The 19,458-nt window shown below is 38.8% G+C and overlaps 3 protein-coding genes and 1 long non-coding RNA gene across 42 annotated transcripts in view; 2 read left to right on the top strand and 2 right to left on the bottom strand.

Annotated features, from left to right (window-relative positions):
• The window catches only part of LOC127531907 (zinc finger protein 37 homolog), a 269,232-nt gene that overhangs the window by 74,310 nt on the left and 175,464 nt on the right, over nucleotides 1-19,458 (bottom strand). The window lies entirely within an intron of this gene.
• Nucleotides 1-19,458, top strand: part of LOC127531957 (zinc finger protein OZF-like) — a 319,989-nt gene that overhangs the window by 137,513 nt on the left and 163,018 nt on the right. For 8 of the 37 annotated variants that reach the window (XR_007939160.1, XM_051942587.1, XM_051942588.1 and 5 more), the window contains exons 3-4: nucleotides 12,271-13,974; nucleotides 14,342-14,584. The exons of 21 other annotated variants lie outside the window; for them this stretch is intronic. Coding sequence is in view for 14 of the 16 variants with exons in the window: in XM_051942587.1 (XP_051798547.1) it covers nucleotides 12,271-13,974; nucleotides 14,342-14,584 (1,947 nt within the window). In the remaining 2 variants the exon portion in view is untranslated. Of the gene's footprint in view, nucleotides 1-2,769; nucleotides 2,872-3,480; nucleotides 3,631-3,990; nucleotides 4,093-12,270; nucleotides 13,975-14,341; nucleotides 14,585-19,458 lie in introns of those variants that run through there. 8 more of the 37 variants (XM_051942579.1, XM_051942584.1, XM_051942585.1 and 5 more) reach the window with 7 other exon arrangements.
• The window catches only part of LOC127531978 (zinc finger protein OZF-like), a 205,188-nt gene continuing 188,419 nt past the window's right edge, over nucleotides 2,690-19,458 (top strand). Inside the window, exon 1 of one of the 3 annotated variants that reach the window (XM_051942765.1) lies at nucleotides 2,690-2,705. The gene's annotated coding sequence lies outside the window, so the exon portion shown is untranslated. Of the gene's footprint in view, nucleotides 2,706-2,802; nucleotides 2,872-19,458 lie in introns of those variants that run through there. The other 2 variants (XM_051942763.1, XM_051942766.1) reach the window with 2 other exon arrangements.
• On the bottom strand, nucleotides 7,109-8,866 carry LOC127532080 (uncharacterized). Its single transcript, XR_007939333.1, has 2 exons — nucleotides 7,593-8,866; nucleotides 7,109-7,481 (listed from the first exon to the last, which is right to left on the bottom strand). It is a non-coding gene; the product is annotated as an uncharacterized LOC127532080 (long non-coding RNA).

Below are 19,458 nucleotides of genomic sequence, written 5' to 3'. Positions count from 1 at the left end.
TTTAGGTAATTTAGGGGGAGACGCTGGGAGCGACGGCCCACTGCATGGTTGGCCCAGCGTCTTCCCACTTTTGTTCATTTGTCCGGGGTCTCCAGCCCTCCTTTGTTTCTATTTTCGTTTGTGTTATCTTTATTGATTATCTTGGGGTGGCCAAATAAAGCCTGTGGGTTTAATTGGAGATATTTTATGTGGCGTCCTTCTGTATATGCTGCAGTCTCTCTCCCTTATTGAGCCTGTGTTTTTCAGTCGATGTGAGGGCTGTAACATATGGAGCAATAGGAGTGCCAAATCAAAATATAAATAAATAAATAAATAAATGTGGAAATATAAAGAGAAATAAATAATTAAATAAATAAATAAATGTGGAAATATAAAGAGAAATAAATAAATAAATAAATTTGGAAATATAAAGAGAAATAAATAAATAAATAAATAAATAAAAAGGAAAATTTTGTCTTTGCTTTTACCTTTTCTGTTTTTTCCTTTTATTTATTTATTTATTTATTTCTCTTTATATTTCCACATTTGTTTATTTAATTATTTATTTCTCTTTATATTTCCACATTTATTTATTTAATTATTTGTTTATTTATTTCCCTTTATATTTCCTCAGTCCACCAAGAAAAGGAAAAATGCAAATCAGTTTGCTCTGGGCGGGGATTCTGAACACAGGAGTCCTGCCTGACACCAGCTCCCAGCACGGCTGAAGTGAAGCCATGTCACCGTTGAGCTTCGGCTGATTCTGCCACACTGATAAGAAAATAAACATTAATTTACCGAATTAGCAGCGTCCTTTCAGTGTCTGATGGCAGAATCAGCCGAAGTTCCACGGTGACACGGCTTCACTTCAGCCGTGATCGGAGCTGGCGTCAGGAAAGAAACCTGTGTGCGGGTACGACTCCCCCCCTGAAAAGGAAGCCCCGCCCAGAGCAAACTGATTTGCATTTTTCTATTTCATGGTGTCAGGCATTATGAAATAACCACCAAGAAATAAAATGCAAATCAGTTTGCTTTCACTTGGTGGACTGAGCTGTCAATCAAATGGCTCTAGGCGGTGCTTCCTCGTCGTTCCTGATCACAGGCATATGAAGAGTAGACACGACACGCCCCTCTGAGCGGCCTGTGATCAGGAATGACGAGGAAGCACCGCCTAGAGCCATTTGATTGACAGCTCAGTCCACCAAGTGAAAGCAAACTGATTTGCATTTTATTTCTTGGTGGTTATTTCATAATGCCTGACACCATGAAATAGAAAAATGCAAATCAGTTTGCTCTGGGCGGGGCTTCCTTTTCAGGGGGGGAGTCGTACCCGCACACAGGTTTCTTTCCTGACGCCAGCTCCGATCACGGCTGAAGTGAAGCCGTGTCACCGTGGAACTTCGGCTGATTCTGCCATCAGACACTGAAAGGACGCTGCTAATTCGGTAAATTAATGTTTATTTTCTTATCAGTGTGGCAGAATCAGCCGAAGCTCAACGGTGACATGGCTTCACTTCAGCCGTGCTGGGAGCTGGTGTCAGGCAGGACTCCTGTGTTCAGAATCCCCGCCCAGAGCAAACTGATTTACATTTTTCCTTTTCTTGGTGGACTGAGGAAATATAAAGGGAAATAAATAAATAAATAATTAAATAAATAAATGTGGAAATATAAAGAGAAATAAATAATTAAATAAACAAATGTGGAAATATAAAGAGAAATAAATAAATAAATAAATAAAAGGAAAAAACAGAAAAGGTAAAAGCAAAGACAAAATTTTCCTATTTATTTATTTATTTATTTCTCTTTATATTTCCACATTTATTTATTTATTTATTTATTTATTTCTCTTTATATTTCCACATTTATTTATTTATTTATTTCTCTTTATATTTCCACATTTATTTATTTATTTATTTATTTCTCTTTATATTTCCACATTTATTTATTTAATTATTTATTTATTTATATTTTGATTTGGCACTTCTATTGCTCCATAGTAACAGTGGGTCTCAATCAGACTCTACTTAATGTGGATAAGTAATTTCATGGATAATTAATGGAAAAATTCAGTAGAAACTGTTAAATGGAGAAATGTTTGAAGTTAATGTACCCCTAAGTGCTAAATTGTGCACATTTGGAATCTACCCAAAGGACTTAACATTTTCATCAAAGCAGACACTAATGCTGGAATTTGAACTTCTACAATCCAAGAGAGACATTTTCATTCTGTTGGAAAAGTACAGATGCTCCTACATTGGGAATGTGGACAAAAGAACTGCTGAGCTGCATCAGATGAGAACGACTGACATCTATGACCAAGGATAAAGGGAAGGACTTCAATAAACGCTGTGAACCATGCGTGGTCATGCTGAAGAGGGGAACATGAGACCTGCTTAAAATATTGTATTTGTCTATCTGGTGCTGTATTTAGTTACATTTACTTTTAACAATTTGTATTTTGTCTGTTTGATCTTGATATTAGAATTACAATTACTTTCCTGTCATCAAATCCAGTCATTTTCATAACAAGCTGCTGTGGAGGCAAAACCTTTTTGTTCTTTGCAGTAAATCTTTTGCTCTTTTATTCAGAGCTCTGAAGGTACAGGTGACACAGAGTGCAAAGCAGTCTGTGTCAAGTCAAACTGGAAGGAGCTGAGAACTCAAAGGAGAAGCATTTACGCACAGGTCCTACACTCAGCTGGGGCGGAAACAATCTGCGGCTGCAGGTTTTCCACCGGCGGCAAAAAAGGGGACACAAGCAGCACTGAGGAGGAAGTGAGAATGAATGATCGCGTTCAAACAAAGTGGCCGTGAGTTTCTGCAGGGAAAGCATCAAGATCTGCTGCAAACTGTACAGGATTGCCTTCATCTCCAAAATCCGGGTTGCAGCCGGTAAGAGCAGAATTCTGGAGACTCTAAAAGACTGTTTAAGCTGCCGATGTGTGCCACTGCAGTATGTGTTAGCATTAGCATTAGCCACGGAGATCAGCTGTCAACTTTGTCTGTTTCCCAATAATTGCCGTGTGTTTTGTAATTGTTCAGTTGAAAATAAGATTGCAGGCTAATTGGTGCTAATTAGAGGGTTCCAGCTAAGACCAGTGAATTCATCCTGTTTGTAATGGTGGGTTTTTACAATGCCCTTTATTTATTGGATCTGGAAAGGATTGCACTTTAAAAGCACTTTATGCATAATGTTAAAACCATGAAGTAAAAGGTATAAAATGGTTAAAAAAAATTGATAAAAATGCTAAGAGTAATTTGTGAAACTGTGATTTAAAATCAACTCTTTAGAATGCAGATAAATTCATGTGTGGTATAGTATTGGGTTGAATATTGCTCATGCCATGATTTGTTGCTTCAGTTTATGTGGTGTTGAGGTTGACAAACATAAATTGAGTGGAGTAGCATTTGCCAATGTGGTGAAAATGTTCATGAGGAATGGTTGTTACTATTTGCTGAATGCAGTAATGCGAACATTGTCCTTTTGTGTTCTGTTTAAAGGTTTTTCACCTTAATCTATCAACTAAACGTATGGACTTATGGAAGTTGCCACCTCTGTATCTCATGGATTTGCGACCACTGCAAAATAAAAGAGGGAAAAGAAAGAAAGCAACTGTCTGATTGATGAGTGGAGTCCTGCTCAAACCCTGGGTAGATGAAACATCCTTTTTCAAGTGGGGAAACTGCAGAAACTGTGAGAAAAATCATGAGAAAAAGTGTGCAGTGACAAAGTTCTTCTCATTCTCAGTTTTCTACCAGCAGTCCTGTCTTGAATCACCTGCAGTAGCATCTTTATGTTCTCTTTATTCTCTTTTTCCATGTCTGTTTTCTGTCTATGTTCCTTATTTTTAACAGTTTAAGATCATTTGTATCAGTTTTAGGTGAAACTGAAAAGAGCTAAAAGTGAACTATTGGGTTGAAATGTGTCCTCTGTGTTGGCTGATGAACATATGGGACACTCTGACACTTGTGTATAGAGTGGTATCCTAATGAAGATGTTTGATGTGACAGGTGATTGGCAGGAGGAGGAGAGTCTGACGGAGGAGCAGAGGAATGTTGGCAGCCATTTAGTCTGAGCTCAACAACGGAGGAAACATGGATTCTTCACAAAAAGTGAGAAACATACCACTGTAACATTATTATCATGAATTTGTTCTTTAAAATGTCTAAAGTTGCTCCAGTTGGTTAGATGGGCCGACCAAAGCCAAGTGATGTTGGCTGGAGAGATGTAGCTCTGCAGAAGCAGCTGTACTGAGGATATAATGGTGGACTGCTAGGAAGCTGCTTGTTTTTTGTTTGAGGCTGAACTAGCTGCTGATCATACTTTCTGAAAATGTCTTACATGGTGATGAAGATAAGTAACGGAAGAAAAGTCTTGTTTTTCATGCAAGTTGTTCAGGAAGGTAAAGAGCAGCATTTTCTTTGGTAGAGAATAATACTTTTGAGCATTGTGAGTTTACCAGCCTTTTCCTTCTCAAGAAATTCAGACAGTTGAAGCCAGAAGTTTACTTACATTGTATAAACGACACATAACCCTTTTTTGAATTTACACGATCTGACATTAAATCTGGCAATGCTTCTCCTGTTTTATGTCGGTTAAGATGACCAAAATTATCTTAAATTCCAGAATAACGAAAGAGAGATTTCTTTTTTTTTTTTTTTTTAGAGAATTTTTATTACTTTCTTCACAATCTTGGACTTGACTATGGACTTCGACCATACTATGTTCCAAAGGAGTTCAGTCACATCATAACAATACTTGTATACATTCCACCCAAGGCAACTGACTTGATTCCATGTGATGTTTTGCATGATACTGTTGCTAGGATACAGACTCAACATCCTGAGGCGCTTGTAATAATATCAGGAGATTTCAATCATGTCAGCCTCTCCTCTCATCTGACTGGATTTACACAGTTTAACTGCCCTACCAGAGAGAATAAAACCCTAGACCTGCTGTATGCCAATGTCAAAGAAGCTTACAGAGCTACTGCCTTACCACCACTGGGCAGGTCAGATCATAACTTGGTTTATCTGCAGACCTGTTCCAAACCTTGTGTGCTGAGACAGCCTGCAACTAAAGTCCAAATCAGAAGATGGACTCCTCAAGCTAGTGAAGCTCTAAGGGACTGCTTTGAATCAACAGACTGGAATGTGCTTCTGGAAACAGATGAGGACAGTATGAACATTGACAGACAGGTTGATTGTTTTAGTGAATACATCAGCTTCTGTAGAGACACAGTCATACCTGCAAGGGGGTCATTCCATGTGGTTTCACCAGATGGTGACCATCTTCAAATTAGTCCTAAATTTGTATGTCACTCGATGGTTGCAAAAGTACTTTCTATGCAAAAGTGTAGGCCTGTAGCTCAAATAGTTTCTGTGTTGTGGTGGTCTGAAATTTTCAGAATTTGGGCTATAAATAGCTAAGAAAAGCCTCGCCAGGGTTTTTTTTTTTTGCATCTTTTAGTGGTAAATTCTCAGTCTTCAGACATACCAGAGAGCTGTGAGTTGGTAAACAAGGCCTCTGCATGTAGCTAGTGCCCCACAAACATCCCCAGGTGTTTCCCTACACTCTGCAGGCCATTGGGGCTTGCTAGAAATGCTAAAAATTAAGAAAAACCTACTCGCGAGTGGGGTTTGGGACCTTAAAAGTACTAGAAATACTGCACAGAAGTGTTCTAACACCCCTGAGTTCCATACACAAACTTGTGTGATAACTTAGTAAACTGGAGCTTTCTATGTACCTCAGTTTGGAAAATATGAGCTCCCAAAGTTGGACGAGATTTTTAATTGGCTATTTTTGGTGGCAAAAATCTCAGTGTGGGACAGGTACCAGAGACCCCAAATTTTTGTACAAGACAGTTCCATCTGTCGTCTATCACTGTACAAAAAAGCAGCGAGGTTATATTTGTAGTTACTGAGATATTCTTACTCAAAATACCATGGGTGATGTCAAAATCATTTTTTGCTTTTCAGTACTTTAAATTGGGATACAAGTATTAGTAGTCATTCCAATGGTAGTAATTGTGTATGTTTTGTTCTTTTTGAAATGTTCGTTGTTAAAGGTGACTCCCTTCAAAAAGTGTAATGCCTTTTTTGTGTCACAAGGTCTAGTTTAGAGCCATACCTGTAGATATCATGACATGTTGACACCATTTGCAATGCATCCATGTAATTATAACATTAATTCAAGTTAGTACATGCAATTTGTATGTACACATACAAATTACATGTACTAAATTACATGTACTAACTTGAATTCATGATTATCTGCTCTCCTTGGCGTTAAACCGAGATGCGCGTTTTTTTTTTTCTTTTTTACTGCTCCTCGTCTCCACTGTGCCAGGTCAGCTTCTGCTTGTAGAAGTCGATGACCACCAATTTGTAGGGATGTTCGATACCACGTTTTTTCAGACCGATACCGAGTACCAGTACTCCATCTTCAGTACTCACTGATGCCAAGTACTCATACCGATACTTTTGATCCATAAAAATTTCAAATAATGCAATGACAGATCATTTTTGAAAAATGACTTTTATTTCTAAAAAAAGGCAGCACAGCCACTACTAAAATAATAGCAGTCTCAGTTTCAGATATATAAAAAAAGTGAAATATAAAACAACTCTTTTGAGTTTTACACTTTTTTTAAATGAAATTAAGTGCAAGATAAATCAATTTCTGAGTTTTAAGGTTTCTTTTAAATGAAGTAAAAGATGTAACAAACACCTCTGAGTTATACACTTTTTTAAATGAACACATTGTAATGTTTTTTTAAATGAACTTAAGTGCAAGATGAAACAGCTTTCTGTGAGTTTTAAGGTTTTTTTTTATGAACTAAAGTGCAAGATCAAAAAGCTTTCTCTGAGTTTTACACTTTACATGAACTAAAGTTTTTAAATGTTCTCATTTTAATGCTTTTTTATGAACTAAAGTCAAAGATAGAACAACCCCTGAGTTTTCAGTTTTTAAATGAAATAAAATGAACTTTCTCTTCCTGGGTTTTATTTTAAGGTGCAAAATTGAAGCACAAAATTTGAACAAAGCTTAAACCTTTAAGCTGCTTCATTGTCTAACTGTTATCCGAGGGTGAAAAGGTAAGTGGCAGGTTCTTATTAAGGAACAGAAGCATCTCTGTATTTTCAGCTGAGAGCCTATTTCTTGTGTCATCGAGAATGTGAGCAACTGAACTAAAGAGCCGTTCACTCTCGACGCTGCTGCATGGTGCCGAGAGGTATTTTCTTGCTAACTTGGCCAGAGAGGAAAACTTTTCTCTCTCCTCTGCCCAGTACTTGAGTGGATTGGCATCCCGTTCGAGTAAGTGTTCTGCAAGGTATGTCTCCAGCTGCATTGCAGCAGCGATCATTGGAGCACTTCTCCCGGTACAATGTGAGGATGATGCACGGCCCTCTGCTATTTCAGCAGACATTCTGTTGAGACGGCTGCTGCTGCTGGGCTGCTCCCTCCGTGGCTTTTGGGCAGGTGGTTCCTCTCCATCTGCCTGTTAAGGATGCAAAAAAATGAAGAGGGGATAAAAGAGATTACTTTTCTGAAGCAACTTCCAACTATACACAAGAAACGAGAGTGAAACTAAAAAAGTAGCATCTCTTACCTGTGGTTCTGCAGCAAATGTTTGCTGCAGCTCCTGTACAAGCATCGTTTTGGCCTCCCTTGCTGTGCTTTCATCTGAGAAATAACAATCCTTGTATCTACAAAAGAGAGAAGAAAAGAGAACAAATGAGAAAGTCTCCACATCCACATAAGTGATTCAGGTGTCACATCACAATTCAGGTGGTTGTACTTTTAACTGAGAGTAGTTAATGCAAAATATTTTTTACTTTACTTGAGTAATATTAAGGTTAGGCACCTCTAATAGTAATTTAATTAAAAAAATTTCTAACATTTGAATTAGTAAGAAAAACAATTACCTTGGATCGAGTATGGAGGCAAAGCTGTACAGTGGATTTCTCTCGATGTCAGCAAAACACCTCCTAGCAACCTGTAGCAAGGTATGCTTCATCGATCCGACCCCACGGTCCTCCTCACAATCCTCCTCTAAAACCCTCAAGAAGCGTGGTGATGGCAGGGATCACATCTGCAGCTGATGAATCCGTGGAGCTCACCTGCCGGGTCAGCTCCTCAAAGGGTTCCAAAAGCTTGATTGCCTTTTCGAATAAACTCCACTGGTTCACACTAAGGCTCTCGGGGAGCTTGTTTTCTGTCCCGTAAACTCCTATGGCTTGCTTTTGTTCAGTGAGAGAGCGCATCATATACAGCGTGCTATTCCAGCGGGTTGGTACGTTCTGTGCCAGTCTTTTTACAGGCTTGTGCATGTCCGTTTGGATGTCTTCAAGCTTCGAGTAGGCCAATGGGGAATTTTGGAAATGACCGACTATTTTCCGTCCTATGGCCACGGCATCTGAAACAGCCTTTTGAACCAGCAGGCCTTCATTCACTGTCAGCTGGAGTGTGTGCGCGACACACGGGAGGCTTGGAAGCTCAGCTTCATCCATACCTTTAATCATGTTCTTTGCATTGTCTCTTAGCATAACGTGAACGGCTTCTTTGGGAATATTCCATGTGTTGAGCATCTCCTCAAACTTTTCTGCGATCGCCTGTCCTGTGTGTGAGCCACTGAACTCTTTTGCGTGCAGCATGATGCTATGAAGTTGGAAATCAGCATCTATCCAACGCGCTGTCTGGCTGATGAGAGACACAGCACTCACGCTGCTGCTCCAAATATCAGTGGTGAAGCTAATGACCGGAGTGTTACACAACAAACTGCTAACATGTTTTTTAACGGAGTCGTGCACCTCCGGAATCACAGTCCTCACCATTGTGGTTCGAGAGGGGACATCATATTTCGGCTCCACAACCTCCATGAACCGTCGGAATCCCACGCTGTCCACAAACGAGAGGGGTAAGTTGGCGAGTGCAAGCATTTCTGCAAGTGCTCGTGTTATTTGTACTGCCCTCGGATTGGTGCTCTTCAGTTTCTCGGTCTTCTGTAGAGTTTGCCGTAGAGTTGGCTGCAGGAGTCTTCTTTTTTCCAGCACAACAGCGTCAACCTCTCTATACTCGTCCGCTTATAAAAAAGAATTTCCACACTGGCGAAGTTTTGGTGAGACGAGCGGACTCAGTCATGTTGTCTCTGCACAGGATGTGACGCACATGGAGAAGTCAACCCGCGGCAGTGTAGCACCATCTCCCGGCGAGGAGGGTTTACTACGCGTGGGATTTTCTTGCCTTGAGTATCGGTGGCTGGCATCGGCAGCCTTCAAAAGTACTTGATACTTTGAAATAAGGCCAGGATCGGCCCGATACCGATACCTGGCATCGGTACTCGCCCATCCCTACCAATTTGTATGTACACATACAAATTACATGTACTAACTTGAATTCCACCTGAATGTCCACCTTGACAATAAGTTAGACTGGTCTAAAAATGCACATTTCATCTACAAAAAGGGCCAGAGCCGACTTTTTTGCCGAAGAAGACTTCGATCAATAGACGTGTGCAGTAAGATGCTGCAGATGTTTTATCAATCTCTGGTAGCAAGTGTCCTGTTTTATGCCGCAGTCTGCTGGGGAGGCAGTATAAAGAACAAGGATGCAAGGCGTCTGAACAAACTGATTAAAAAAGCTGCTCTGTAGTTGGAACCGGATTGAATACATTGGAGGATGAGGTGGAGAGATGGACACTTAGAAAGATCGAGGTCATTCTGACAAACATGGATCATCCACTTCACATTTTCCTCAGTGAACAACAAAACGTCGGTGGACGGCTCCTATCCCTGTGCTGCAGGACTGAAAGATTCAGGAAATCTTTCTTGCCATCAGCAATCAGACTGTTTAATTTCAAAAGCAAAAAGATAAGACCAAACAATTGAATTTCCCTTCGGGGATCAATAAAGTCATTCTATTCTATTCTACAGTCAGAAGTTTGCATACACTGAGATAGCTATGCCTTCAAGATGATGATGTCCTGACTTCGAAAGCTTTTGATAGATTAAGATGTATTTTCAGGCACACCTCAAACACACTGCTTCCTTGTGTGACGACATTAGAAAACCTAAAGAAATCAGCCAAGACATCAGGAAGACATTTGTGGACCTCTACAGGTGTGGTTCATCCTTGAGTGCAATTTCCAGATTGCTGTGGTTTGATGTTTATCTTCCAAATAATTACATGCACAGATCAACACCATGGGAATGTCAAGCCATCCTACTGCTCAAGATGGAGATTGGTTAAGGTTAGAATTGTTTTGGAGGGAAATGTGCTCATCAACCCCAGAACAAAAACAAACGACCTTGTGAAGATGCTGGCTGAGGATGGCCTGAGTACACCATCCCAACTGTGAAGCATGGGGTGGCAGCACCATGTTGTGGGAGTGTTTTTGCTGCAGGAGGGACTGGTGCACTTCACAAAATAGATGGCATCAAGAGGATAGAACATTATGTGGAAATACTGAAGCAACATCAGCCAGCAAATGAAAGCTTGGGCACAAGTGGGTCTTCCAAATGGACAAGGACAGCGCTGGTGCAAATCTGACACTGTCCTGGAGAAACTGTGCACTACTGACTTAGAACGGCTTTCTGTTTCACTGTGCCCTCCATATCCGTCTCAGAAATTTTCCCAGATATGTGACTCTTGTCTAGATCCATCCAAAGGCCAGTGAAATAAATGCCTGTGGGCTTATCCATCAGGTCATCCAGAGACCACTGCTCACTAAAACACACACTGAGAGACTTCCATCAGTACATCACATGCCCCACTAGATGAGACAAAATCTTTGATCTGTCAGAACAATGTGAAAGGTGCTTCTCCTCTGGGTTCCTCTGACCACAACTGCATCCTCCTTATCTCTGTCTACCACTGTACTGAAGCAAGGCAAAGTGCAGAACATCAGAATGAAAGTTTGTCACACTCTGCAGGGATGTCTGGAGGTTACTGACTGGGACGTGTTTAAGGAGTCCTCAGCTGATATTGATGAACCGACTGATGTTGTGAGCAGCTGGGTCACAGACTGTGAAACCAGTGCTATTCCTGAAAAAACTGTTAAACTATATCCAAACACTAAGCCATGACTTTCTAAGAAGCTTAAAGACCTACTGTACAGAAAGAAAACAGTCTTCAGAGAAGGAAATGCACTAAATCTGTATAACCGACAGAAGGAAATAAAGTAGGAGATCAGGACCCACAAAAGACAATACAAAGACAAACTTGAGTCTCAGCTCAAAATGAACAACCTCAGTTCAGTCTGGGACTAAATGTGTCAATGAGAGAGTTCAGCTCAGTGGTTATAATTGTGATTCAGAGCTGGCTCAAAGTCTAAACAGTTTTTATGTCAGGTTTGACTCCCATGATTTTAGGGCTAAACATGCTGAGACTAAAAACTGTCTCATGTCAGCCTCTCCACAGAATCTTTTTCTTGATGTGGGCAATGTAATCTGGTGTCTCAAACAGTGCAGACCAAAGAAAAGTCCTCTACCTGATTACATCGGTGGCCGTTTATTGAAAACTTTTACTACGTCTGACTAAATGCCCAAGATTGCTGCCGATGTCCCTGTCTGTCTTATGTTTTGTTTGATTTCTTTAAATGGCTTTTATTTTGCTTGTAATTGTTTTACTGTGTTTTTTACATTTTTAAAACATTTCCTTTAATCGCTGCTATTCCTTTAACTGTTTTACTGTTTTGTTGCTTTTGTTGTTTGATGGTGAACGCTTGTGTAACTGCTGAACAACAAATTGCCCAGGTCGTTGGGGTCAAATCCAGAATTCAGTGGCAGAATTACAGATCTTTTCTGGACTGGTATCTACATCTGATCCCCTAGGAGAAACTAGAAAGTGTTGGTGGTCTGAATTGACCCTGCTGCCATTAAGACCTAAATCTGGACATTGATGTTGTATGCTTTTCATATTGTACATTTCTCCAGTAATGTAACTTAATGGAAAGTCTGGAGATCAAGAGATCCTGGTGGTACAATCCCATCAGTCCCAGCTCTGCTTTGCTTTTCACGGTGATCGACAGATTTTACTGCCCAATATTCTAAAACTCCCGTGCAGAAAGCTGAAAACTATCGGCCTGTGAAAATAGTTTTGTTGACATTGTGAGTGTGCTGTTGACACATTTCTAGGTTTCTAATGACAAAGCTGCTGGCATGTCTGCAGATTCTTGATCTTGTTTCAGCCTCATGTCCAGCTCCATGGAATTGAGACTTTTAGGTTCATGTTTTTCATGATTGCTCTTCCATCACTGCCTCTGTTTTTATCTTTGTCTTTTGCTACAGAAATGTAAACACAGCAATGGAGTGAGATGTAAGACCTCTGAGGAGGATAAGGATGGTTCGGCAACAACAGCAGAAAGAGATGAATCACTGAGTTGTGCGCAATGTGGCAAGACTTTTATCACAGCAACAAAGCTAAGAATTCACAAATGTATTCACACTGTGGACAAATCATTCAGCTGTGATCGGTGTGGAAAGGCTTTTACTACCAAGACTCTGTTAAAAAGCCATCAACTCATTCACAGTGGAGTTAAACCATTCAGCTGTGATCAGTGTGGAAAGGCTTTTACTCAGAAGAGTTACTTAAAAAGACATCAACTCATGCACAGTGGAGTTAAACCATTCAGCTGTGATCAGTGTGGAGAGGCTTTTACTCGGAAGAGTCAGTTAAAAAGACATCAACTCACCCACGGTGGAGTGAAACCATTCAGCTGTGATCATTGTGGAAAGGCTTTTACTGACAAGAGTTCGTTAAGAAGTCATCAACTCATTCACAGTGGAGTTAAACCATTCAGCTGTGATCAGTGTGGAAAGGCTTTTACTCAGAAGAGTAATCTAACACGTCATCAACTCATACACAATGGAGTTAAACCATTCAGCTGTGATCAGTGTGGAAAGGCTTTTACTACCAAGACTCTGTTAAAAAGCCATCAACTCATTCACAGTGGAATTAAACCATTCAGCTGTGATCAGTGTGGAAAGGCTTTTACTGACAAGAGTAATCTAACACGTCATCAACTAATGCACAGTGGAGTTAAACCATTCAGCTGTGATCAGTGTGGAGAGGCTTTTACTCGGAAGAGTCAGTTAAAAAGTCATCAACTCACCCACGGTGGAGTGAAACCATTCAGCTGTGATCAGTGTGGAAAGGCTTTTACTGACAAGAGTAATCTAACACGTCATCAACTAATGCACAGTGGAGTTAAACCATTCAGCTGTGATCAGTGTGGAAAGGCTTTTACTAAGAAGAGTAATCTTGCAAAACATCAACTCATTCGCAGTGGAGCGAAACCATTCAGCTGTGATCAGTGTGGAAAGGCTTTTACTGACAAGAGTATGTTAAGAAGTCATCAACTCATTCACAATGGAGTTAAACCATTCAGTTGTGATCAGTGTGGAAAGGCTTTTACTCAGAGGAGTTCGTTAAGAAGTCATCAACTCATTCACAGTGGAGTTAAACCATTCAACTGTGATCAGTGTGGAAAGGCTTTTACTCACAAGGGTACTCTAACAAGTCATCAACTCATTCACAGTGGAGTTAAACCATTCAACTGTGATCAGTGTGTGAAAACCTTTACTCAACATGAACAGCTGTTGATCCATCAATGCCCTCATTCTGGTAGAAAGCGATACCACTGTGACTCCTGTGATAAAACATTCAAGCACCAACAGAGCTTAAAATGTCACCAACGCATCCACACTGGACATGATGTTTACCGATGTGATTACTGTGACGAACCATTTGTATTGTACTCACAGTTAAAAGCTCATGAAGTGACCCACACTGGGGTTAAACCATACATTTGTGACCAGTGTGGGAAACGCTACTGCTCCACTGCATACCTCAAAGTTCACCAACGTGTCCACACTGGGGAGAGACCATACAGATGTGATGAGTGTAAGAAGACTTTTACAACTTTGGGTTCCCTGAAACAACACCAGCAGATTCACACCAGAAAGAAAGCATTCAATTGGTGTCACAGTGAGGTATGTAAAGGCTGGTTTCAGTCACAGTGTACATACAATTATGTATTGGATAATTTTGGAGATTGCTGCAAAATTGTTTCGAAACTGTATTGAACAACTGTGGTCAGTTGAATTCTGTTCACACATTGTCAGCTATCGTTCAGTCTAACCTGTATTTGTTTTGACACAGAAATCTGGTCCAGGTTAATCTGGGGATGTAGGTTAGATTAGGAATTCTGACGTAGTCAGTCAACTGAATGTTAAATTCCAACAGGTAAAAGTGTCTTCAGATGTCATTTGGGGTGCTCTCTATCGCAGGCAAGGCATCAGTTCTTCAGTGCTGCAGGAAACACTGACATTCTCTGTGTTTGTGTGTTTGTTTTCCAAGCAGAACGGAACAGATGGACAAAAGTCTCAGACTTGTCAGCACTCTGCCAATGGTGAACAGTGCTGCTTTGACCAGTCTGGACCAACGTCCAACCAACAAGAAACCCTAAAACGACACCAGCGTATGCACACTGGACACAGACTGAACCCCTGCCAAGAAGATTTCTCCATGCAGGGTTCAGTAAAAGTTCATGAAGTCCTCCACAAACTTAAAGTCCTTGAGATCCGGCTTCACAGAATTCAGGTCTAATTTATTGTTTAGTGTCTTCGTTGCAAAATCCATTAAGAGGAAAGCTGCAGTTAACAGACATGACTGGCAAATTAATTAAACCATTCAAAGTGGTTACTCATTTAAATGAATTATCAGTGGTAGAGGGATAGACGTCTGGATGGAGGCAGTGAGCAGCAGGGTGAATTTATTAACCCTATCAATCTATCATCTATCCATCCATCATCTGTGATCTATCTATTATCTAGCTATCTAAATATTGAACAAGTAGATCAAATAATCTCTGATTATGTTTGAGTTTAAATATAAAAAACATGAAGTGTTGGATGAAAAGTCCAATCTTTGAAAGCTGACTTAGTTTAGAATCATTTCTTTGTAAATTAGCTGCATCCAGTCATTACCATGACATTGGCATCATGGAACCATGACCACATATGTGTGTCTGGAGATAGTGGCGTTTCTCGAACGGCACATTTTCATGCTTTGACAGATACAGTGAGGGGAAAAACGTTTTCAGACACCCTGAAAATTTTTACACATCTTAAATATTATGAAATATTTGTTAGTCTTTTTCGTGTGTGTTTAAGGGTGTGGCTGCATCAGAAAGACACAAATACAAACTCGACGAGCCCTCAGTAGAGGGTAGAACCACGCCCACCAAGCCTTTTACTGTCCACAGACAGTAAACAAAATAAAGCTGTCTGTAAAAACCCGCAGAATGTTGAATAGAATAAATGTGGACAGTTTCATGACTGGAAGAGAAGATTTCTGGATCATTTGGTCATTTTGAGGCTAATTTTGGCAATTTTGTGTCAATGTGTTTAATTTTGATCAGTTTACATCTTTTGGTTCGTTTTTAAACATTTTGCATCTTTTCATGTTTTTTTTTTTGTTGTAATTTTGGTTATTTTGCATCAAGTTTTTGTCATTTATGTGTAATTCAGGTAATGTTAGATCTCTTTATGTTGTTTTTGTACCATTTTGGTCATTTTATGATTCATTTCATGTGTCTGTGGGTTTGTTTTTGTTTACAATTGTTCATGTTACTCATATTAGTCATTTCATGTCGGTTTGTCCATTCTCTGACTCACTGGCCAATTTTGTCTCATTTTTCATCTTTTTTGGTCTGTTTTACTCATTTTATCTCTCATTTTAGTCATTTTGCACCAGTTTAAGATTGTTTTTTTTATTTTCATCATTTTGCTCCTAATTTTTGTGTCTGGTTTTGTCATTTTTGGTTAATTGTAGTCACATTTTGGCCACTTTGTCTTTTTTTGTGTCCATTTTGTAATTTTATGGTATTTTTCTGTCTTGGTTGGATGTTTTATGTTTTGGTCATTTTGTGTCCCATTTGAACTGTCCCATAACATTGTTGGACCGTTCAGTAGATTCTGTTTGGGTCTTTTTCTCACCACTGAAACATTTTGTCCATTTGTGTCTCATTTTGGTCATTTTATAGATTAGATTAGATCCAACTTTACTGTCATTGCACAGAGAACAAGTGCTAAGACAGTAAATGCATTTTTTAAAAGTCCATTGTGATGTCAGAGAGAAGAACTAACAACTGTTACCACATTCCATATTCTGAAGAAAAACATGGAAACACTTGAGAAAGTCAGTTTAACACACAAAGCTTGGAGATATTGGAGAGTTGTGGTGAAGATTTCAAGTGTGAAACTTGTGAAGACATTGTGAGCAAAGACTGTGACAGAAAAATGAAGCCTCCTCAGCCAGATAGGAAACATTCAGGTAAGACAGAAGTCCAGACAACGAGCTGCAACTCAGCTCCAGATATCAAACTACACACTGACATGTTAGACTGAAGTTTTCACAACACTGACAAGCTAACATTTGCTCATTTTGTGGCTTATTTTGATCAGTTTGCATCCTTAGGGTTGTTAGTGGATAAAATGTTGTCATTTTTCATCTTTTTGTTGTTTTTTGTTCCATTTTGGTGACTTCAAGGCTGTTTTTGTTGAATTTGGTCATTTTGTGTCTCGTTTAGATCATTTTTGTATCATTTTGGACATTTTGCATCTGTTTAAGGTTTTTTGGTTTCATTTTATGTTTCATTTTGTGCGTTTCAGTCTGTTTTTAGGGAAAAAGTGTCATAAATCAGATGATATATGAACAAACCTTTCTGTAAAAACTTTCAGAATGTTGAAGAGAATAAATGTGGACTGACTAGGTAACCTTACAGAACCTTTACTGTTGTGATGTACGCATTAACCTGACTTTATACACTCTGAGAAAAAATATATATCTAACCATTGTGATAGGGATAAATAGAAGTTCCAATCTGTTATTTTAATTGCAGGATTATGAGTTTGAGTTTGAGTTTATTTCGAGCTTTTACAAGGTAAAGTTTATACATGTTGTGAACAGTACTTGGCAGTTTTTCTACTATTCCAAGATGTTTCGATACAATTTGTTTGAACCTCATAAACATCTCAAACATGTCAATACAAAAAGGAAAAAAAAAAACACAAAAAAAGAAAAAAAAAAGCTCCAAAGGAAGTGGGGAGAAGTAAAACTTAATAAGCTCCCACCCCCTTTACACCAATATTTACAAGCTGCATGCAATATGTCTTTTCTCGGATACATCATCATTCTGTGCATTGGAGTAATATAAATATACAATTATACATTTACATCTACCTATATCTATTTATACAACCTTATATACGTGTCTACCTATACAAACATACACTCATAGCTCTTTTTATACATCTATTTACACACACAAATATATATATATATATATATATATATATATATATATATATATATACATATCTACACGTACAGACAGACCCATAATATATGTCGGTATATGTGTATATCCTGTATACATACATACCTTTTAGATGATACATTGTAATGATGATACATATGGAGTAATTGTTGTTCTAGTTTTACATTCATAAGATGAACCATCATGGTCAATAGAATGGCCGCTCCAGACAATCTCCCCATGCCCAGGGCCACAGCGATTCGGTAGTCTGAGAGCACCACACGGCGGCTGAGCTACAACATACAAGAGCCCCTTCTTCCCATGCTGCAGCCATCCCAAATGTGAAGTGTATAATTTTGTACACTTTTTTTATTTTTTATAATTATTAGGTCCTTGCCTTATACAAAACGAGCCATGACAACTGTGTGTGTCCAAGCTCCCTCTGCTGGTCAAGGAGATTCCCTAGTTCATCCCTTCCTTACACTGAACGAGCCATAACAGCTGTGTGTGTCATAGCTCCCTCTGTAGGTCAGGGAGATGCCAATAACAATCCCTTCCTTGTGCAGAACGAGCCTTAACAGCTTTGTGTCACTGCTCCCTCTGTTCATCAGGGATTTCTCATTGTAATTGTCTTTAGTTTGCGTGTTATTTTATTTTTATTTTGATAACTCCAGCACGTCACTTAGGAGCCCCTGAATCGCAGCCTGCCACAGAATCGTACCCCGGCCCAACGACCACCACCGCCCCAACAGTAGGAGTCAGCCAGGGCAGACATACCACCGACCACTGGCATTTTCATAATTTCCATTATTTTCTGACTTATCTACAGTATGGATATTCATATAATACAATGATAATTGCCTATGACACAACTCTTAACAATGATATGATAATGGTATAATGTTCACTATGCAGAGACCATGCTAAATTAAAATAAAAATACTACATCCAATGTTAGCAATGGACTGAGTTAATAAGTATCATCATTTACCATCTATGTAATATTATTGCTATTACTATTATGAATATGTTTAATACCATATAACCCTCAATTATTTCTACCCAACAATACTCAATAGATATATAGATATATACAATCACATACTTACTGTTATTCATAATGATATTCCTGGTAATATATATGTAGTCAAGAGAATATATGTATATATACATATATATATTCTCAATATGTTATTATAAAGGTTTATGTATTTCTTTATACCTACTTACTCTTAATAGCATTTGAATACTTCAGTCACCAATATCATCATTTATTTTCCTCTTTCATATACTGTGTCCATAACATCAGTTTGTACCGTGATTTGAACTTATGGATTGTCTTGCATTGCTTTAGTTCATTATCCAGATTGTTCCATAGTTTAACCCCACACACAGAAACACACCAGCTTCTCCTGGTGGTTTTCACCGCAGGAAGTTTAAATTTACTATATCCCCTTAATGTATACCCGGAGTTCCTCAAAATAAATAATCGTTGTATGTTCTGTGGAAGATTGAATTTACTGGCATTAAAACATAAGAGAGTCGTTTTGAGTCTAACCAAGTCCATTAATTTTAAAATTTTACATTGCAAAAACAGTCTGTTTGTGTGCTCAAAATAAGCTACTGTGTTGATAACTCTTATCGCTCACTTCTGAAGTATACAAAGGGGATGCAGTAAAGTCTTGTAGTTGTTTCCCCAGATCTCAATTCCATATGTCAAGTATGGGAGAACTAAGGCACAGTACAGTACATTTAGTGCATTATACTCTAGAATTAATTTTACTTTATTAATAATTGATATACTTTTAGAAACTTTTGACTGTGTGTATCTGATATGAGGTTTCCAGCTAAGTTTTTCGTCCATGATGATACCCAAGAATTTCATCTCCGGTACGCTCTCAATTCTACTGCCCTCTATATATACTGGTAAATCTAAGGTTATATTATGATTCCCAAAAAGCATAATTTTGGTTTTGCTTGTGTTTAATGATAGTTTATTTACATTCATCCAATCTTTTAGTTTGTTTGATTCTGTATTTAAATTGGTGATGAGATCATTGTAATTATCATTAGAGTAAAAAATGTTTGTATCATCTGCGAATAGTATCAATTTTAGTAGGTCTGAGACTTTAAAAATATCATTTATATACAAGTT

This window comes from Acanthochromis polyacanthus, chromosome 22 (assembly GCF_021347895.1).
Source record: "Acanthochromis polyacanthus isolate Apoly-LR-REF ecotype Palm Island chromosome 22, KAUST_Apoly_ChrSc, whole genome shotgun sequence".
NCBI classification, from domain to species: Eukaryota; Metazoa; Chordata; class Actinopteri; family Pomacentridae; genus Acanthochromis; species Acanthochromis polyacanthus.
Note: the sequence above shows the minus strand (reverse complement) of the source record. Positions and strands in the feature narration are given on the sequence as shown.